The 20,958-nt window shown below is 40.6% G+C and overlaps 1 protein-coding gene across 8 annotated transcripts in view; it reads left to right on the plus strand.

The window, feature by feature from the left end:
* Nucleotides 1-20,958, plus strand: part of PHKB (phosphorylase kinase regulatory subunit beta) — a 151,564-nt gene that overhangs the window by 12,355 nt on the left and 118,251 nt on the right. For all 8 annotated transcript variants that reach the window (XM_088671855.1, XM_035117351.3, XM_035117349.3 and 5 more), the window contains 2 exons: nt 10,245-10,334; nt 14,707-14,845. In XM_088671855.1, the coding sequence (XP_088527981.1) occupies nt 10,245-10,334; nt 14,707-14,845 (229 nt within the window). The remainder of the gene's footprint in view (nt 1-10,244; nt 10,335-14,706; nt 14,846-20,958) is intronic.

Raw genomic sequence — 20,958 nt, forward strand, 5'->3', positions numbered from 1 at the left:
TAAGATCAGACCATAAACCTGTAAGGTATTATTACAGTGGTATATGCTACCTTCTGTTGAAGCTGTTGTCACACAAAGGTTTGGTCCATCCCACCAACTTCTGCCCACCTTTTTTGTGGGACAGCTTGGCACCGGCACTAGGCGCACATCAAGGTCATTTGGCATTAGGTTCATCTACCACAAAGCATAGGATTAGGTTTAACTGTCAAAGTCACTTTTCTAACGTTTGTTTCTAGAGTGCTTTGTTGCCTCCTGTTGTCTAAGCAGAAATTGCAGCAGATAGTCTGAAAAGACAATGTGAAGTGCCCTTATGTAGCATGGAGCTGTAGATAATGACCATTCAGCAATATTGATGCTACATAAATGGCTTAGGCTATACAGAGACTGAGCAATGAATATTGTGTTGTGCATTAATGGTTGCCCAGTAAAATACAGAGCCTCCCAAGTCAATGTCTAAATGCTTTCTAATGTAAAATAATCTATCTTGTGTGTGGCAGCTACTAATCCAGGGCTGTTTCATCTTCCTGTAAAATTGAGCTGTGTTTCTAAAACATTGTTATTTTGGCAAACTTGCCGTCGGTTAAATGAGAAAATAAGCACAGCACCCTATCAAGAATATAATTCTCTGCATATCTTATGCTTGCTAATTTGTGAACACTTGGATATGATTTTTTTAATAAAATAGATAATTGCTTTTTCACAACAGAATATGTTTGAAAGGGGGTGGGTGGGACACATACAGTGCTTTGTAGCAAAGCACTGCTTTTTTCATTATATGCCTTCCCTGGCTTATCCTCCAGATAGGCTATGAAAGATATTTATGCATATCTTTTTCTGCTTGATTTTGCAGTGAAACCATAATCCTGTGTTTATGATTTCCATTTGTTGCTATGGAGTAGATTGCAACACTGATTAAGCATAATTTCAACATAGGATTTGTTAAGCAGAGAATTTAAGCTGTCTGATCACAGCAACATATTTTGTCCATTTAAAATCCTTTTGAGCAGAATGAGCTGTCTGGAAATCATGAAGCGTATGAGAAATGGGGTTTGTGTTCTGCTGGTCAGACAGGATATAATTGTTTCTCACATTTGGTTACTTATAAAGAAACATGGGTCACTGTTAATTTGTGAACAAGTCTTAAATTCACATGGTGTTCTCATTTTACTTTTCACTTTTGAAATGGTTGCAAAGCTGGATCAGTTATTCTGAAATGATCTCATTAACTTATTTCAACCTTGGATTTGTTTACATGATCAAGGGATGAGCCTGGGCTGAGTTAATAGGATCATTAATTTTAACAGCACCTTTGGCTAGCTAACCCTGTGAATGGCAGTTGGGATGGTATCTTCAAGGCACCTATAATTCACAATTGCATGCCATAAACAGAGGATTCAATCAAGCTGAAAGGATGTTCATGCATTTAAGAAACCGAACTACTAAGGGGTGTGTGATTACAGTATCCTGGAGTGTACTACATGTGTAACCACACCTCTGGGAGATTTTTGGTTGGGCTAAAAGCACTTGGTACTCATGACTGAGCTATCTGCTGTGGGCAAAAAAGAGCCATACCAAGGGACAGACCAGAGTTATTAAGCCAAAAGTCAGAGTCAATGGAGAAAACCAGAATATAGCAGAGCCTGGTAGATGGTTGCTACTTAAGCAAAGTCCCAACCAAAACAGGAAGCCATTTTATAGTCCTTTTTGTCTAGAGGGGTCCACTGGCCAGTCTGTGTGGGTTGAGCCAATCCAGAGAGAACATTATACTTCCCAGGAAGATGCTGCAACTCCCGTGGCTCACCTGGTTCTAGTTCCAGTAGCTCCTGATACTGGTTAACATCTTCAGCGTCCCCGGGTAATTTAAAATAACTGATGTGGTAGCTATGTGTTAGTACAGTAAATAGGAAGCCATCACGGGGCAAGTCACATGACAAAAGATTTTATCATCTTCCCAGAGAAAGTCTATCATTGTGTTTCATTTTGCACCCCACATTTCAAAGGACTTGCATGAATTTATAAGCTATGATTTTGCCTCTTGTTTTTGTTGGAGCAAGAATAAATGCTCACTGTGCTCAAACATTTCCCAGTAGTGGCTTCATTACTGAGGCTGTTTGCGTCTTTCCTCTCATCAATATGAGCAATGTCTTTGAACAGAGTGAATGAGGGAAAGTTTTTATTTTAGAGCAAGTTTACATTTAGTCAGAAATTATAACTGGGAATAACTGGAGATACAGTATATGATACTTTGACTATTCCCAGCATCTGCTTTGAAGATCAAGAGGAGACCAGTCTAGACTGTGCACTAGTGCTACATGATTAAAGGAAACTGATGTATTGAATGGACACAGTGAAGACTGGTTTCTCTGCTTGAAATTTTCTCATTGTCAATATATATATATATATATATAGAGAGAGAGAGAGAGAGAGAGAGAGAGAGAATGCTGTGATTGTAACAACAATTATTTTATTTCTTTGTTGGCTGCAGATGGCAGATTTCCTGGTAAGTGTATATATTTTGCAATGGCAACATTTCTTTTTGTAATCTACTCTGCTACATTATTAATGGACTTTCTTGCTTTAGGACTGTTTATTAGGGTGCCATTGTTTGGTATTAGAATAAGACTTCTATCTGCTGGTGAGGTGGAAAAGGACTGTTAATATTGCATTACAACTTGCATTAGTATCATTAGTGATCATATTTTTTTTAAATACAATTATAGTTATTATTTCAGGTGATGCCAAGATCAGTTTTTATTCTCTGTAACAGCCATTTTATGATATACACGATCCTAATTTACTTTGTGGTCTTGCCTTGATGGATTCCGAACTGAAGTTTTGCACTGAACTTCCACAATTATGTTTGCAGATTCATAAATGTGACTGCATTATAAACCGCTTCCTTGTAAGGCAATTTCATGACCACACTTCCCATAATATTTTGAAAAACAACAACATGAAATGTTTGTATAGAGGACAAGCTGCTTGTGAAATACCCTGTTTCTCATATTTTAAGACATACCCATAAAATAAGCCATAGCAGGATTTTTAAGCATTCAAGGAATATAAGCCATACCCCGAAAATAAGACATAGTGATAGGCGCAGCAGCAATGCCGGCCGCGGCAGGAGGAGGAGGAAAAAAATAAGACATCCCTTGAAAATAAGCCATAGTGTGTTTTTTTGAGGAAAAAATAAATATAAGACATGTCTTATAATATGAGAAACACGGTAAACTTGGGACAAATCAGCTTACTGTTGAAAACTTAAGATCAAGTTGATTTTGATGTTTTTTCTTCTTTAATGTAGAATGTCTTGTCTGTGTTTTTCCAATTATGTAACTTGGATGGCCTAAATCTGCTTTTGGATTGTGTGAAGAGCATGAAGGGTTGATTTAATTTATATTTCCATTGATACACTATTAAGGCTTATACAGTAATAATTGATTCTGTACAGCAAAATGGCAAGAGGCAAGCTGAAAGTAAGTTAATTCGAGATTCATTATGGGTATTTAATGCACTCTTTAAACCTAGAAAGGAACTAATTAATGCCATTTCCCCAAAGTCCTCTTGCATTTTAAACCATCAGGATTGCAATGCAATGCAGGGCTTTCAGAAGAGTGTCTCTTTTCTTGTCTTGCATTACTATGCATCTAGATTGTATTTTTCTGCAGAAGATGTACCCTGACATTATTCTCTGTTTTGTTGGGGTGTTGCATGCAGGCCTGGTGGGCAGCAAAGTAAGCTGCAGCTTTGGGAAGAGAAGGCAGATAGAAATGTTGTTGTTGTTTAGTCGTGTCTGACTCTTCGTGGCCCCATGAACCAGAGCACGCCAGGCACTTTTGTCTTCCACTGCCTCCCGCAGCTTGCTCAGACTCATGTTGGTAGCTTCGAGAACACTCTCCAACCATCTTGTCCTCTGTCGTCCCCTTCTCCTAGTGCCCTCAATCTTTCCCAACATCAGGGTCTTTCCCAAGGAGTCTTCTCTTCTCATGAGGTGGCCAAAGTAGATAGAAATAGAAGGCATTTTCCTCCATGGAGCAATGCAGCTTCTCCTAGGGAATCCCAGGGCAGAATGGGGCAGCAGCATGGGTGTAGCCGGGGAGGGGGAGCTGCCTTCCTGATCAAATAAAACAATAGAAATCCTTAACTAACTGACCAATTACTTTGGTTCTGCCTCCCCCTCAACAGAAGTCCTGCTCCCCCCCCCCAAAAAAAAATCCTTGCTACACCCATGGGCAACAGAGAACTTATTGTCCAAATGGTAACTTTCTCCCTACAAGAACCTATGGAATATATGGATGTGAAGTCCTTGAAATCCTCTGCTGGCTTAGAGTAAAAGGCAACTGTCCTGCTTCACTGATCTTGGTCTCAGCTTGTGTCCTTGTTTGGGAAATAAACATTTGAATTTGAATCCAATTGTATCAGGATAGTTTGGGGAAATATTTGTGTTTGTTGACTTCATGGTTATTGCTATTTCTTTAAGTGCTTTGTAAGCCTCAAGATCAGAGTGTGTCTTATATTTTTACCAAAGCAGCCCCTCTTCCACGTGGGAAACATTAATTTATACACATTTATTTCTGAACATTGTCGTATGTATTTAGGTCTGTAATGCAAATGTGTGAGTTTCAACTAGCTTCAGAGGAATTAGGGTAATAGTGGAGCAAGGCAGGCATGGAGGTCTGAAGAAGTAAACCTCAACAGGAGAAAAATGCCCAAGTATGAGCTCCCCTATGGTCCTCAAGTATAGAATCTCAAAACTGTTAAGCAATAGTGCATTCAAGCAAGAGGAAATTTGCAATATCACCAGCTGGCATGCTATTATTTTCTTTGTAGATTACACTCAATATCTCAGCTTTACCTGAAGTCAAAACACAAATGCCTTCAAATAAACAAATGTATGGTGAATGCACATGTATATTTGTTGTGGCAAATCATAGCTTCTCAGTGTGTGTAAAAGGATTTGCAACATGATTAACTGCAGGTTTCATATGCTTTCTTAGGTGGAATTCCTCTTTATTATGAAACCTCCAGTGGAGGAATGGAGTGGAACCTCCAATCAGTTAACACCCAAGAGCTTGTGTGGTCAAGCAAGCAAACATATTTTAATAAATTAATACAAATCAGAGGCCTCTGTCAACACCTCTTTTCTTTCATAAGTTCTCTTATAAGACACCATGAAAATGGAAGGTGATATTTCAAGTTAAAAGGATGCAATTTTCTTTGTAAGTGGAAGAAGCAGCACAGAGTAATCAAATTAGATACACCAAAGACTTGAGAGTACATGACTGATTTCCATTATGTCTCATTGATATGGAATTAGTTTCGTCTAATTTTGAACTGACTCAAGTGCAACCTTGAATACTGAAGTGTGCCTTGACTTTGTTTTCCAGTTCTTTTGCATATATATTTATGGAACTTGGCTGCATAGAATAGTGAACAATACTTTCAGTAGAGGTGGTAGTGTTAATAGCAGTTATCCTACCTTAATTTTGCTGAATTCATTTAGTCAGTCTTACAGGCTCATTTTCTGCTGAATCTTTACAAGGGCTGTTGTTGAATTTGGTGACTTTACTATGTAGCAAACCTTTCCATGTTTGTACAGTATTTAGGACTATTTTTTATACATGCTGACTGCATAAACTGACATCAGGGTTCATTTTAATTAGAATTAATCAGTTGTGTTCATATTAAATAGTCTACAGCAGGCATCCCCAGACTCGGCCCTCCAGATGTTTTGGAACTACAATTCCCATGATCCCTAGCTAACAGGACCAGTGGTCAGGGATGATGGGAGTTGTAGTCCCAAAACATCTGGAGGGCTGAGTTTGGGGATGTCTGGTCTACAGGATTTCTCAGTATGCAAAGTACTGACCAGTTTTCCTAACCATGATAATGATAGTAAAAACATGTTTTATGGCTCCTCCCTCCCTCCCCCATCAACATGCTAAGTAAATGCAATATTATAGCTATGCCACTTGTTTTCTTGATCTCAGGTACTGAAGTTTTTACAAAAATGTGTCTGCAAGTTAGAGTGGAAATAGATTTTTTATTTTTAAAGACATTCGGTTACATTTTGTATAGCTGATTTTTTTTTTGTAGAGCATTGATAGAAAAACGTGTGACTTAAAACTGTTTTTATGCTGAGAGTATAACGTTAAGGAATTACTTATTGACTGACAAATAAATGTAAGATTCATACTATACAATTTAACATGTCAAATATTAGAGAGGTAGTTGTGTTGGTCTGCTTCAGCAAAACCAGCAAAGAATATTGATTTACTATGGTATAAACTTTTTTGTGGGCATATTCCATTTCATCATATACATAGTGTTATCACTAGTTGGTAGAGATACGTATGGTCGTGAGTGCATGGAGTCTGACCTGGAGGAGGGCATCAGTGGATTGGGAGATGGAGATCCAGATCCAAGGGAGATCCTGGTGGGCTATCTGGAGAGCGGGCCGTCTTGATTCCTGTGACATTGGATGCCCCAAGTGCAAAGTCACAGGCCATTGAGCCAACCCTGGTGCCTTCCTCTGTCAGCAAAACATCTTCCCATTTGGAGGAGGCAACTGAGGATACGTTTGACAGCAAGATGGCTCTGTTGACTCTGTTTCCATCTCCAAGAATGCAGAGGGGACTGTGCCAGTGTGAACAAACCATGTATGCCTAATATTTCCATGCTTGCCCAGTCCCAAGGCTCAGATTCCATAACCAGCAGAATATGGTTTCTACACCATGGTTTAAGCACCATATATATTCTTAATTGTTCTAGCCAAATTTTCCTCAGTATGGGAGTTTCAGTCTATTATGTAGACTGAATAAGAGTCTATTATGCCAATATTGTTATTAAACATAGTTGAAGTTTTGTTATGTGGAGGAGCTGAGGTTTTCTGGGAGCATGTATATTAGCTCCTAACAAGTCCAGATCAATTGACCAATTAGCTAAGCTTTCATTAGAGGAATATGTAGCCACTGGTGGAGGAAGGGGAGTGCGGAGGGAGTGGTTCGCCCCGGGTGTCATCTCTGAGGGGGAGTGACATTGCTGCGTTGCCACGGGACACTCGCCACGGGCGGCTAGCCCCACCCCTGTGACGCTCGCCAAAGGGGGCATCGTCCTGGGAGGCTAGCCGTGGGTGGCTAGTTCCACCCCCACAGGCAGCTAGCCCCACCCTGAGATGCTCGCCCCACCCCTGCACCCCGGGTATGCAAGCTCCGCCTCTGTATGTAACAAAAGCTCTTATTTGGGATAAGACATCTACTTCCCCATTACTTGCATACTTGCAATATAAAGGACCAGGGCTGTCATTATAAGGCAATTGCTTTGAAGTTAACTCTGCCTCCCTTGATCCAGTTGCTGAGTGTCAATAGTCCAGCATAGATTTCTGGACTAAATTTGGCAATGGAGTTCTGGATGATTAATCTGAAGCACTGGGGGTCTGTGCTCATGTAGTCACCATGTTAAAACAGCTGCTCTCCCAGCATCTCTCCTCCATTTAAAACATAGGACTTTTAAGCCCAAATAAAAATAAAACAGATATGTTCCTAGCCTGTATGTTGCATTTAACATTAACTGCTGAGCCAACTGACTTTAAAACTTTAACATTATTAAAAATAAAACAAATTAAATGTAGAACAGACTGCAGAATTCAAGGACAAACAGGCCTTACTCATTGCCATCTTTACCTGGAAGAACAACACCCTATTTTGCTCATAAGATGCTATCACAAAACATATTTTAGTCTTGATTTGTAGGGCAACTAGCATGTACAACCCATAGCTTGCCAGGTGTGGATGGTTTGGCAAGCTGTGATTTGTCAAGGACCCAGAATTAAGTTAAGCTGTTGTTGTATGGAAGGGGAAGGGAAAGTAGAAGCACTTAAGTCTGCTTGTGCGTGTAACGTTAAACCATGGTTTGGCATTGCATCTAAACCACATGTTTACTTGTTCTAAATCAATCCATTGTCGGTGCTTCACATAGTTAATCCTTTACTCTAAAACATCATAACCTCCATTGAAAAAAATGAGCACGAAGCATCAAGCTTAATTAGAGAGGCTTCCATCTTTATAGCCCATATACACAAGCTATGAATATATTATTCAAGGAACAGATTTTTAAAAATATATTTAGCAACTTACCAATTTGTAATTAGCCTCTAGATTTTAATGAGCAAGGTTGGCAATACAAAGGCAAAGTGAAGTGGATGGAAGCACAAACAGTTCTATTCTTCACAATTATAAAAACAATAATAAAATCAACCTTGCTACTTCATCCAGTACCTGAAGTTCATTATCACCTATAAAGGGGGAAAAATGAAATTATTGCATACACTTTTATTTAGAACTAACAAGTTTTCAGATGGTGAAGGAAATAATATAGCTATCGTTATTGTAAAGGTGTAGATGGATGTTTGTCTTTTCTGTGCAGTTGTGTTACATATTTATCCAAATAATTATTCTCTCCGGTGAAAACTGATTGCTGAAGAAAAATACTGCAAGGTGGTACACATAGTTACAACTTGCTGTAGAAGTTTTGGTCTTGGTTGACGCCTGCCTCCTTAGCCAGCCTGACTGGATGTAAACAAGACTAGTCTAGAGGCAGCATGCAATGGCAGACAGACCCATCTGATCCTTCTCTACCCTTTCTCTGACTGTACAAAGAGCAGAGGCAGCTGGTGGGTGGCTCTAGCAAGCAGAGCAGCAGAGTAAGGGCAGAAAAATGATGCAGAGGGAGCACTGCTGGGTGTCCTAGAAGCTGACTGACTGAGCACCCTCCTTGGGGCAGCCAATCCCCAAGAGGGGAACACATTGCAGGTAATTCGCATGGTGAGAGCCCAGTGGCGAGCCAAAACCCAAGAAAAGAAACTGGTGCTGCATTGCAGGCTTGGGGTAGAGTGCTGAGGAAGGTTAGTGTATTAGCCAACTGAATAAAACCCTTCATAGAATAGGGGCTATAGCAATAGCAAGCTTCCCCTGGACTAGAGAGAAGAAGTAGGGTTCTGAGGACTTGTCTGTTGTAATCCACTCCCAGTGATACATCTCACAACCTGTATTCTCCCACTCCCTTCAACTGGTTCATCTGGGGAAGGGGGAACTCTCACCCCTCTATTCATTACCATGTGGCTCAGTTACTTTTTAGATGGAGTACTGGTTGCTATTTTGAGGAACTGAAACATTTGTGCTTTTTAGGTAAATACGCTGTTTTCATGTGGTTTTAGTAATTACGGTATCTTGGATGCCTTGGGTTGCATTCATTGTCAAGCTGTCACATGTGTTCTGTCTATTCAGGCATATCCACTTGCCACTCTCCTTTCTCCCCTGTGTGTTCTTGTAGGGGTTTCCCCCTTCCACCTGAGTAAATTTTGGGGGTAGGATGGGGGAGGCTGGTTACGCAAGCGAAAGCTCTTGCACAAGGCTTCATTTGATGGATTCATTCGGTGAATTCTGCTCCTAGTATACCAAATTTCGGCATTCTGTCTGTTGTGGAAGTACCCTCATTAAAAAAAAAAGAAATTCCCAGATGGGATTTCCTGTACAAAAGCTTGGTTCATCCTGACTCCTTTAGCTGTTTTAGAAGGAATACACAGGAATAGGCCCCGTTTTGACTGTTCTTATCCGTGTGGTTTTAAAAAGTTGAAGACCTAGGATTTTTCTTTTTTAAAAAAAGTAGAATAATGTAGTATCTTATGAGGAAAGTTCAGAATTTTAAATCTGTCTATACATTTTATTTCATTTATTCAGGTTTGCACAAATTTTATTTATGTTAACTTGTGTTACATTTATAGAGCTGGAGTTCCTTTTGTTCCAATTTTCTGCTTTGTAGTAGTCCAGTGATTAGATACAAAGAATTGGATATGAATATGAGGCTCTATTCCAACCCACTCTTGGGGTTGGGTCTTTTTCAGTTGTGGGACCCAAGATCTAGAATCTCTTTCCAAGGAAGGTTTGCCTGGCCCCTTCACTATTTGCTTTTAGATAGACGGCTTCTTCAGCAAGCTTTTCGGTAGCTTATCCACATTATTTTATGTTACTATAGGCTTTTTAAAAGTCTTTTCAAACTGTTGTTCCTGGCTTTATTATTATTTTTTAATCCTTTGTAAGCCACCTTGGCTGTTAGAAAGGTGAAGTATAAAAGTTGAACATGCATACATGAAAATGAATAAAAGGGTTTTCTTGACAATATCTTTATTGCTTAATTTCATGTTACTGCTGTAATTCTAATCAAGGTGTTATAATCTCTTACTTTAGGTTCTGTATATGAACCCCTTAAAAGCATTAACCTTCCCAGGCCAGATGGAGAAAGTCTGTGGGATAAGCTGGATAATTACTATCGGATAGGTAAGTCAAACGAGAGGCAATTTGTTTTGGAAGTAATATGTCTACTTTTTGTGAATGTAACTTATTTAAACAATTAGGAAATCAAAAATTTTGTGTCTCATTCTGTGGAACCATCAGTACAGTGGTACCTCTGGTTAAGAACGTAATTCATTTTGGAGGTCTGTTCTTAACCTGAAACTGTTCTTAACCTGAAGCACCACTTTAGCTAATAGGACCTCCTGTTGCCGCCGTGTCGCCGGAGCACGATTTCTGTTCTCATCCTGAAGCAAAGTTCTTGATCTGAGGTACTATTTCTGGGTTAGCGGAGTTTGTAACCTGAAGTGTTTGTAACCTGAAGCGTTTGTAACCCAAGGTACCACTGTATTGGTGAAAATTCAAATGTTCTTTAAATGGTTTGGAAACTTGAATACCTTAGGGAAGGACTATCTCCTCCCATTTATCTCCATTCTGATCCATTCTGATCCCATTTATCTCCATTCTGATCCATGTCTTGCTCTGGGTTCCTCCACCAGCTAAGGACGGGAACAGGACCTTTATGATATCAACACTGTGAAATGTCCTCCCCTAGGGAAGTCTGCCTGGTCCCTATGTTGTTGTTGTTGTTGTTGTTACTAATCTTCTGTCACAGTTGGCTGTTTAAGGAACTTCCTTTGGGGACAAATGGACCTGTGTTTTCTTCTCTCTGCTATGTTGCTGGGCAAAATACCCTAGTTTTTTGCTGATTTCTTTCTGCTAATATATTTGCTGTGCTTTATGCGTTTCTTATCTTATCTGATCGTTTTGCTTTAAGTTTTCCCTCTTTTACTGTCAGCCGCTTTGCCTTTATTTTTTGGAAAGCAAGAGAAGTAATTTGAATACATAGTTCTACGTTCTTGTAATATCACTGGGATCATGAAAAGTACAGGTGTTCACGTTGTAGCAATGCTCACCTGTTTTCACATATTCAGTCAAAAGTACCATGTAGATGAGGGGTCGGCAAATTTTTTTAGCCGCGGGCCGGTCCACTGTCCCTCAGACCTTGTGGCAGCTGGAGAAGTGGCACCGGGGGGGGGGGAGTTGAAAGAAGGGGGGCAAGTAGTCCTCAGCCCCAGCCACTGCGCTTACCTTCCCTGGGGCTGCGGCCACCACCACCGCTGCTTCTCATGGGTAGGCAGAGTGAGCTCGTCCACTCTTCTCTCTGGCCCACAGGAGCACCAGGGGGGCAGTAGCGACGGCGGAGGGAAGATGAGCAGCGCGAAAGGGCTGGCTCCAGAGAGGGGCTGCTTAAAATGGCACTCAGCCAGCTAAGCCCAACCCCCTTCCTCCCCTAGGCAGAGCGGGGAGAAGCCAGGAGGAGGGAGGGAGGAGGCGCCACCGCGGTGTGTGTGAGGAAGAGGGGGAAATGGAATGGCACAAGGGGAAAATGGCGCAGCCCAAACGAACAGAATCCCCATGCTGATCCACGGACAGTCCGCGGGCCGGATCCTGAAGGCAATTGGGCCTGATCCAGCCTGCGGACTATAGTTTGCCAACCCCTGATATAGACTAAGATTATATTTGTTCAGGACTGAACATTGCTTATATTCAGGGACATTCAGTTGTTCTGCCGCATTAAATCTATTAAGGCAAATAAGCAACCAACCGTGAGCCATATGGCCTGCTCAAATGTGCTGTGTTTTCAAGCAGTGAATGCCTACCCATTTGCTTGAATCCTGCTAGAGTAGGATTCCAATAGAGCAGTGAGCTTAATTATTCAGTGGCAAAAAATAAGTAATGACAGTGCAACCTCAAACAGTCAAGCAGATGCACTTGTACAGTGTGTACAACACTACCTTCAAATAGAGGTTCTCACACAGACCATCCAGCTTAAATTCTAAAACTTGGCAATGGCTAACTTTGCTGCTCCTTGCTATCCTTTTCATAATTATTCAAAAGTTTTCATAATTATTCATAATTATAAAAGCAGTCATTTCATAATTATTAAAAAAATGACAGCCTACTCTAGGATGAAGGGCGTTCGCTTGAGTGACCCAGCTGGCAAAGTTCAAATATAAAGAAGTTGTATCTTAAAGTTCAAAATATTTTTAAATGAATGTTCATTTTTTTATTATGGCAGGTCAGATAAAGAGAGAATGTGGGGGGAATTCTGAGCAGACAGGTCTGCTGACTTATTGTGCTTGGTAGCTGTTGTGGCCAGATTATGGTGGCCACTACAGTGATGGACAGCTTCAATTGGTTGCACCAATTTCTCTCCCTCTCGGCAAGCCAGGATGATTGAGGTGTGCCTGCCACCTTTTTTTGCTACCAGTCTTGGCTACCTTGACATGTGGCGTTGTGTGATTGTGACAATACCCACTTGGATGTTGTTGTGATATAGCAATGAAACACGAGTGCTGCTAGGGAAATAACACCAAGGACTGCAGGGCTTTTTTGCCTCTTTCATCTCAGTGCAGTGGATTGCATCCCACCCCAAGTTACTCCCAATGCTGATATGGGACATGGTGTTGTGGCAGGAGGGGCTAAAGGCCGAGGAGGAAATCAGAAGAAATTGGGCATCTGTTTCTCCAATTCAGATACCACAAGAAGCTCTTTGGAGCCCAGTTGTAATGATGAAGTCGATATTATTTGAGAAACAGCATATTCAAATAAACACATTTTTCCTTCTCTGAGCAAGTTTCCAGTTCAGTTTACAATCTATACCGTGTTTCTCATATTATAAGTCATGTCTTATATTAATTTTTTCCTCAAAAAAACACGACATGGCTTATTTTTGAGGGATGTCTTATTTTTTAAAAAGTGCACGCGGGCGCTGTTTGCCGGGCTTGTCAAGCCCAGCAAACAGCGCCCGCCGATCTTTGGTGACAGGCGGGGGTGGGGGGAGAGCGGAGCACGATCTCCGCTTCCCCCCCACCCCCGCCTGTCACACCGGACAGGTCCAAAGATCGGCGGGCGCTGTTTGCCGGGCTTGTCAAGCCCAGCAAACAGCGCCCGCCGATCTTTGGTGACAGGCGGGGGTGGGGGGAGAGCGGAGCACGATCTCCGCTTCCCCCCCACCCCCGCCTGTCACACAGGACAGGTCCAAAGATCGGCGGGCGCTGTTTGCCGGGCTTGTCAAGCCCAGCAAGGAGCGCCCGCCGATCTTCGGCTCTGTCCCCCGATGCGCTACAGCTCGGGGAAGCAGGCAGGGAGCTCCTGCTGGGTCCCGCGCCTTCGCCTCTCGCTCGGTCGGGGCTTTGCGATAGTGCTTATTTTCGGGGTATGTCTTATTTTTCACCAACCCTTAGAAATCCTGTCATGGCTTATTTTTTGGGGATGCCTTAAAATATGAGAAACACGGTATTACATTAAACGAATCCATCATTATTTTTCATCTGTCTCCCAATATAGAAATTATAAAATGACCTTCTAAAGTAGCAATGGGCTGTTCTTGGAACCTCTAGCCTAGTTAAAATAAACTTTAAAATACTATGGATAGAACTTCCTTGAGAATAATTAAAATTTATGGTTTTCATTGCTTGTAGGCATTTTATATAAATACAAGTTTACTTGTAAAGAGAGAAGGGACTGAAGACTGTCCACAGAGTAAAAAAGATTTTTGTTTTAATTTCCCCCCCAGAAGCCATAATTGAACCATAAATAGCTTTCACATGGAAGGACATTTCTTCAGTATTCTGTTCTGAGGTACCAAGAATGCTCTGAATGTGATTGTTCAATAACTAAACTCTCTATAAAGCATAAAAAGTGAAAGAATCTAAACTAAAGGTGTTATAAAGAGGACAGTAAGATTACATTAAATTAGAAACACGAACAATAAAACACATAGAGTGGCCAACTCTAACTCTGATGCATTGTTAAAAAAATTTATTTTTATTTGCTACTGGGCAGGATGAGCAAGTGTTAAAGAGAATGATGCCTCTTATTAGGTGTTGAGGTATGCTAAAATATGTGGTATAATGGCAGTTTGTTTCCATGCAGAGTTCCAAAGGAACTGGGAGTTGTAGTTTTGTTCAGGGACTGAAAATTCTGTGATAGCATTCTCTAGTGTCCTCAGGGTTCCTAGAGGGGATGCTATCACAGTTAAACTGCTTTTTGTAGTGTAGACAAAGCCTAGGAATAGCAGTCAACAGATGTTGCCAAGAACAGATCCAGAGCAAAAGGCACAAAGGAAAAACAATAGAGAAACATGGGGAAATGGTAAAAACTGACATGCAGTTTTGACTGTGCATCTTTTCCCTTGCATCATCGTTAACTTATTCCCCCCCCCCTCACTTTTCCTTTTCCATGTTATCTGGTTTTTGCAGGTCGTATTCCTTTGTTTAAAAATACTGTACTTTCTGAAACTGCAAAAAATTGAAGTAATAATAATAATAATTGTTGTTGTTTATCTTGGCAGTCAAGTCAACAGTGTTACTTTTCCAAAGTCCAACCACTGGCCTCTTTCCTACAAAAACACTGGGTGACAACCAAAGGGCAAAAGTACACGACAGTCTTTACTGCGCTGCCTGCGCCTGGGCCCTGGCACTTGCATACAGGTAAAAATGGATGTGTTCTTCTTTGTGTGGTCCAATGCACTTAAGTTACTAGTCCTCTAAACTGTTTAGTGACAAGTCTGCCTTCTTATGCTAAAAAGGGATTTGTGGCAATGGAGTGGGGGTGGGCAGCCACCACAAAGTTTTGTAAAATTTATATGCACTATGTCTCAGGTTGTTGTACTGTATTATAATCATTGTCTTCTGCCCTGCAAATCTTAGCAACCTGGAATCTCCTCACTAGATTTTAGCATCACTTTTATCCATGGATGATCATTAAGGTCAACTACCTTGGCTTCTGTAAGCAGTAGTGGTCATTCTCATATAGCTGATTGTTGGCTTGGCAATTTGCATCTAAAAAATCATGTTGCCTTTCCTCATTTTCAGTTTCTTGAGTCATTCCTGAGACCATTTCAGTAAGCACCAGGTAGCTAAACTATGCACACTCACAGCTGTATACATCCAATAATAAAATATTCAAAAGTAATATTTGAAAATACCCAAATAACTGAAAACACCCATTAAACTCTTTTACAACTGAATAAAACAGATAATTTATGTAATCAATGTACATCATTATTATACATTGAAATTATTTGATCAGCAGAGTTCCATGCCAGTCATCAAAAACTGACCCCAATTCCCCCCATTCCTTAATTATAGAGGCTGTTGCAGCAAATAGAGCTGCCTTGTCTGTCAAATATTGGCACTCTCTATGTAACAATAATATTAATTTTAAAAACACTCCAATAGTTCATTTTCTTAAAAGGAAAAGAAAGCCTTTGAAAACCCTAATAATTAGCACTTGATTTTCTAATCATAGTCTTGCACCACTACATAATTGCTTCAATAACAATCCTTTCTGTGCGTCGTGTGTGGGGATACTTTCCTACAGGAAAACCTAAGAATCTGGGTAGGGGATTACCTAGGAGAACTGGTGCAAATAGCTTGTGTGATCTAGTGGTATATATATGTGTGACCTGGTCTTACACCTAGTCAGACTATTTGCCCAGGTTTGCCTGCTCTCTTTGGCAGTAGCTTGCCAGGGTCTTAAGCAGAGATCTTTTGCGCCCTTTATTGCAAGATCCTTTTTGCTTGGGATGCTGAGGGTTGCATTTTGGACCTTCTGCGTGCAGCTCATGTGCTCTACCACTGAGCTTTGGCCCCTCCCACACTTGGCAGATATACGTATTACATTGGGAGTTTTAGCAGTTAGTAAGTACCGGTAAGTAGGCAGGCATTAATGTCTGCAGACTAATCTGACTTGATCATCCTCTGGCTTTCTACTACACGTGCCACTGCATGTCCTCTGCCTCTTCATTAGAACAATTCAGCTTCCAGAAGTCTTCAGCTCATTCCTTCCGTGTAGCTTTTAGTTAGGCTTCCTGACTATTTCCTTCACATGAAAATGTGGCAAAGGGGGCTGCCGTTACCACGACCAAGAGATGGGAAATGTGCACACTCTTTCCCCAGCCTTACACACAGGAAATACATTGGCACCAGTGTTAAATTTGGTTAAACAGGTTCCACCTAAGCAGAATTCTTAACCAGTGTTTTGAAACCCAGTTGTGTTCAGCAGTACTTTCCTCTGAGTGGATTTGGTTAGATTATGCTTTATGAGTGTTTAAACAGGTTAAACTGTTTTTGTTTTTTGCATAACTAATGTATCATGTATACTACTTTGTGAGGATATGTTCGTGAAAATCAAGATATAATTTATGAAATAAATAAATCGAACATTTCTCCCAGGTACCCTAGAAGGTTTTGTTTGTTTGTTTGTTTGTTTGTTTGTTTTGCAGGTGTTTGCATTATTATTACTACCCATTCAGTAGTGGTGTCCTCCACCTGTAGCCCATTGTGTTGACCCAAACAATGTATTTCTGAACAGAACTTGTTAAACCTTTTAAGTCAAAATGTGTCCTTGCGCAGTTCCTGCTGTTAATTCTTCAACCTATGTAAGAATGAATAAAAACAGCTTTGTTGTCTACACATAGTTGAAAGTTGTTGTTTTGTATGATTTTGGCTCATTGGGTAACTTTAGTGGTGCCTTGGTGCTAGAATTCCGAAATTAATGGTAAATTGAAATAATGGAATACAACTCGGTCGGAAAAAAGGAGATGAACATATCAAATGGAAAGCAGAAATAAATGTATCATAATTAATGTATGATACTTTACTACATTGCATAATTAAATATGATGAAACTGTCTAAATTATAAATGATGAGCAATTGTAGCTATAGAAAGATTCATTACAGGGTGGTGTTACCATAGTAACTAGTGAGAATACTTTAAAATATGAATTAGTTTTACAGTGCATCAGTGTTCAATAAATATTTTTCATCTATAAAATAGTATCTATTTTAACTATAATTTTAATTCAAACCAAATTACCTGCCCAGGTGTATAAAGTATGGAACAGAAGTTAACAAAATGAGATGCATAGGATGTTAATCAAGCTGTGCAAGGGCTCCAGCATAGGCCTACCCCAAGTTTGGTAGTTTGTTTTCTTTTGAAGCAGTTCAGAGGACTAATTCACAGCTGTAGTAGTATTGGAGCTGCTACCCTATGAGGTCTTCTGCTCTGAAAATGAATGAATCACTCAAGATGGTTTCTTGCCAAAGAATGTTGGAGGAGAGTGGCATTCATGTGAGAAGGAATTATCTCATTGGCTCCACCTAGATGGTTACTTTTTTCAGATACTCTCAGGGCAGCATAGGATTGTGCCTTGGGGAACTTTTGGGAGAGAAGAGGAAGAGCTTGAGCAACTGGGCTGGGGACTGATCCCATGGATTAAAAAGTCTGAGAGAAACTGGAAGAGCCATTAGGAAATGAATTTGTGGACCTCTAATATGTTTCCTTCATGGATTTTGAACTCTTGACAAGAGCCCCTTCTCGACATGCCTCCCATTCTTCAGCTTGAGAAAGTACATGTGGTTGTGCGAGGAGGGTGTCATTCAAACTTCACTTGCCTAGAAAGCACAGGTCTTATAGGTTTCCTGCTTCTCCTTTTCTAGGCATGGTTCTGAGTGGTTTTCCATTTGCCCTGCCACTTTCCCTGGGAAAACCCACTCTTTGCTGCTGAATTGGAACAAACATCAATCTGCAGAAAACCTGAATGACATTTACTCTCATTCAGCAGTAAAGAGCGGCTTTCCCCAGGGGAAAGTGGTCGGGCAAGCGGAAGTGTGGACGAGCCCAGAAGCAGAGAGAGAGAGAGAGAGAGAGAGAGAGAGAGAGAGAGAGAGAGAGAGAGAGGACTCTGAAGGATCAGTGGTCTACACATCATCAGAGATTTGATTTGGCTAAGCCATTCATCTTTCAGCCTTTAAATTCTGTTAGGTAATGCAAACTGTAAAGCAAAATGGTGTGCACCCTTATGTTAGCCATGTGTGGAAGCACGAAGTGGGATCTGTTGTCACAAGTACAAATATCTGAGGGAGGGCACAGGTATTTGCTGCGGTAAAATGCCCATGATTAAATGATTCAAATCAATGTGTCTTGTGTTCACACATACGGCTGAATTATTGTCTGGGTATCCCACGGTGGCTGCTTAAAAGCTTGTTTCTCCACAACATGTTATGCGGTCCTTTGTTTCCTCTGACCCATGAGCTTTTATGGATTTCTAGAGGTTTTAAATGCACCTAAAGCCCTGAATACCAGTGTGCTTTTAGACACAATGGCTGTTGGTTTCATGTCATGTTTGGATTTACTGGTGATCACTTGGGATTTGAAACCTGCTACATGTACCTTTTACTAATGCTTTTGTGTTCTTGTTTTTTTGTATACCTTTTAACACTTCAGTGTTCCTATCTTCCTAGAAGAGACAACTTCCTTTTTTGTTTCACAGACAAGACAGTAGTTCTAAATTCTCCATTGTATTGACCTAACACTCAGTCTGGCCATGCTACTTATCATGCGCATTTTCCAGAACGGCTAGAAGAGATTATGTGTACTCTCCAGGAAACATAATTCTGAAACTTTTTAGTTCTGTGACTTGCCCTGTCCAAGAATCAGGTAGGTAGCCGTGTTGGTCTTATGCAGACGAAATAAATAAACAAATACAAAAATTGTCCAGTAGCACCTTAGTTTGTTCTGGGTATAAGCTTTCGTGTGCATGCACCAGAACAAACTTAGTTGGTCTCTAAGGTGCTACTGGACATTAAAAATTTATTTATTTATTTATCCTGTCCAAAAAGTTAGATCAAGCACTCAGTTCTGATCTGATGGCAAGCAACTGCCTTTGGGAGGCTGGCAGAGTGAAGAGAAAACACATAATCTAATGTTTTCCCTTCATGCTGCCAGCCTGAGGAAAGTTATCAAATTTTTGATTGACCTCATGGTGTAACTTGACTCCATAGGCTGGGAGGATAATATTCTATTTTTCCTGCGTATCTGTCTCAGTTGGAACTGCTTGTGGTTCCCACCCCTGACCTGCAGCTCAGCTTGAGTTCCTGTGGGTCCTCTGAAATGGTGTGTCATTTTGGCAAATGTGGGCAGGTGATTTCATTCACCTAATTTTAACTGTACAATTTTGATTCTTAATTTGGAAGAATTTGAGGTCTTCAAGCACATATTTCAACACTTCCCACAGAAATAGATTGTCATTTTACTATTTTTTAAAAATATAACTTTTTCTGCAAACTCTTAAAATGCACTTTTAATCTAGTAGTTCACCTGTTATCTTTGTCCAATTTACTCTAACTTACACTTACAGGAAATTCCCCTACTTCAGGTTAAGAGTATTTTCAAATTTTAATCATTTTCCATCAAAATCTTCTTTGGCATGGTATAATGCACACTTGTCATTTGGTATCATTTTAATTTACGTTTTACATCCAGTGTTCAAAATCAGCATATATGGTTTTGGAAGCTCCAGCCTCATTTAGTGGTTGATTAAATATCTGGTGCCATTCACAGTATCATTTTTATAGACATAATTTCCTCTTCCAATTCCCACTACCTACTCATTTAAATAGGTTCGACCTTCATGTTCTTTGAAGGATGCCTTCATATTGAAGAAGTTATGCATGTACCATTTTGGGGATTGAAGTGTGGTTTGTATCCAGAGCTTTGCCGGTATGGTTTTGCTCATACTTCCCACTGAATTATTAATCCCTTTTAACATTTAATTATTTGAGGTCATGCCCTATTGCAGTTTGTGAATTTTGTACTTTATTTCAAATGTCAGATTTTCAGTACCTCTGTCAAGGTTTAAAGTGGGAGTCCAGTATGCCCTTTACCTGCTGTCCTTTCAAAGATTTTAGCCTTTTTTAGGAAGGTCAGCACAGCCTGGAGTCTCAGGTTCAAGTTTCAGATAGTGTTCTCATATCCATAAAGCAATGCAAATGAATATTAAAGGCCTTTCTCACATTACCTTATTGGCATGGGATCAAATCTCTAGATCACTACAGTGACTCCTCCCCAAGCCAGCATCTCCAATCCCAGAAACTGTCACTGTGATGGTATGTGGAGAAGCCACAGCGTGAACTCTTTCCACACGGCCTGAAGGATGTTACCCATATGGTGCAAAAGCCACACTGAAACAATTTCCACGCTCTATATGCAATGGCTGTAGCTCAATATTCTGTGTCCACTAGTGGACAGGTGAATTCTAATGTTGTGCAACAGAGGAACCCAGTGCAACAGTTGTACTGGTGATCCTTCTAACTCAGTTTTGTTTACACTAATTTAGCAGCAGCTCTCCAGGATTTCAGGCAAGAGTCTCCCCCAGCTCTACCTTGAGATGCCAGGGATTGATTGAACCTGTGACATTCTGCATGCAAAGCAGATGTTCTACTGCTGAAATATGGCCCATCCCCAAATAGATTGTGCAATCTATTGCACAGTAAAGTTAATAAAGTCACAAGTACTCTTATGCATTCTCTTGTGCATCTGAGTTCTGCTACCGTGTTTCTCATATTATAAGTCATGTCTTATAATTTTTATAATTATAAAAATGTCTTATTATTTTTTTAAAAAATTACAGTATGGTACCTCCCCTGTCGCGGCTCGGCGCCCGGAACTGGCTGCTGCTGCGCTGCTGGGTGCGTTGTCGACGCTTCAGCAGGGCACGCTGCTGGGTCCCGCCGGGTCGCGGCTTCACGTGGCGCGCGC

This window comes from Zootoca vivipara, chromosome 6, assembly GCF_965207765.1.
Source record: "Zootoca vivipara chromosome 6, rZooViv2.hap1.1, whole genome shotgun sequence".
In the NCBI taxonomy this organism is placed as follows: domain Eukaryota; kingdom Metazoa; phylum Chordata; class Lepidosauria; order Squamata; family Lacertidae; genus Zootoca; species Zootoca vivipara.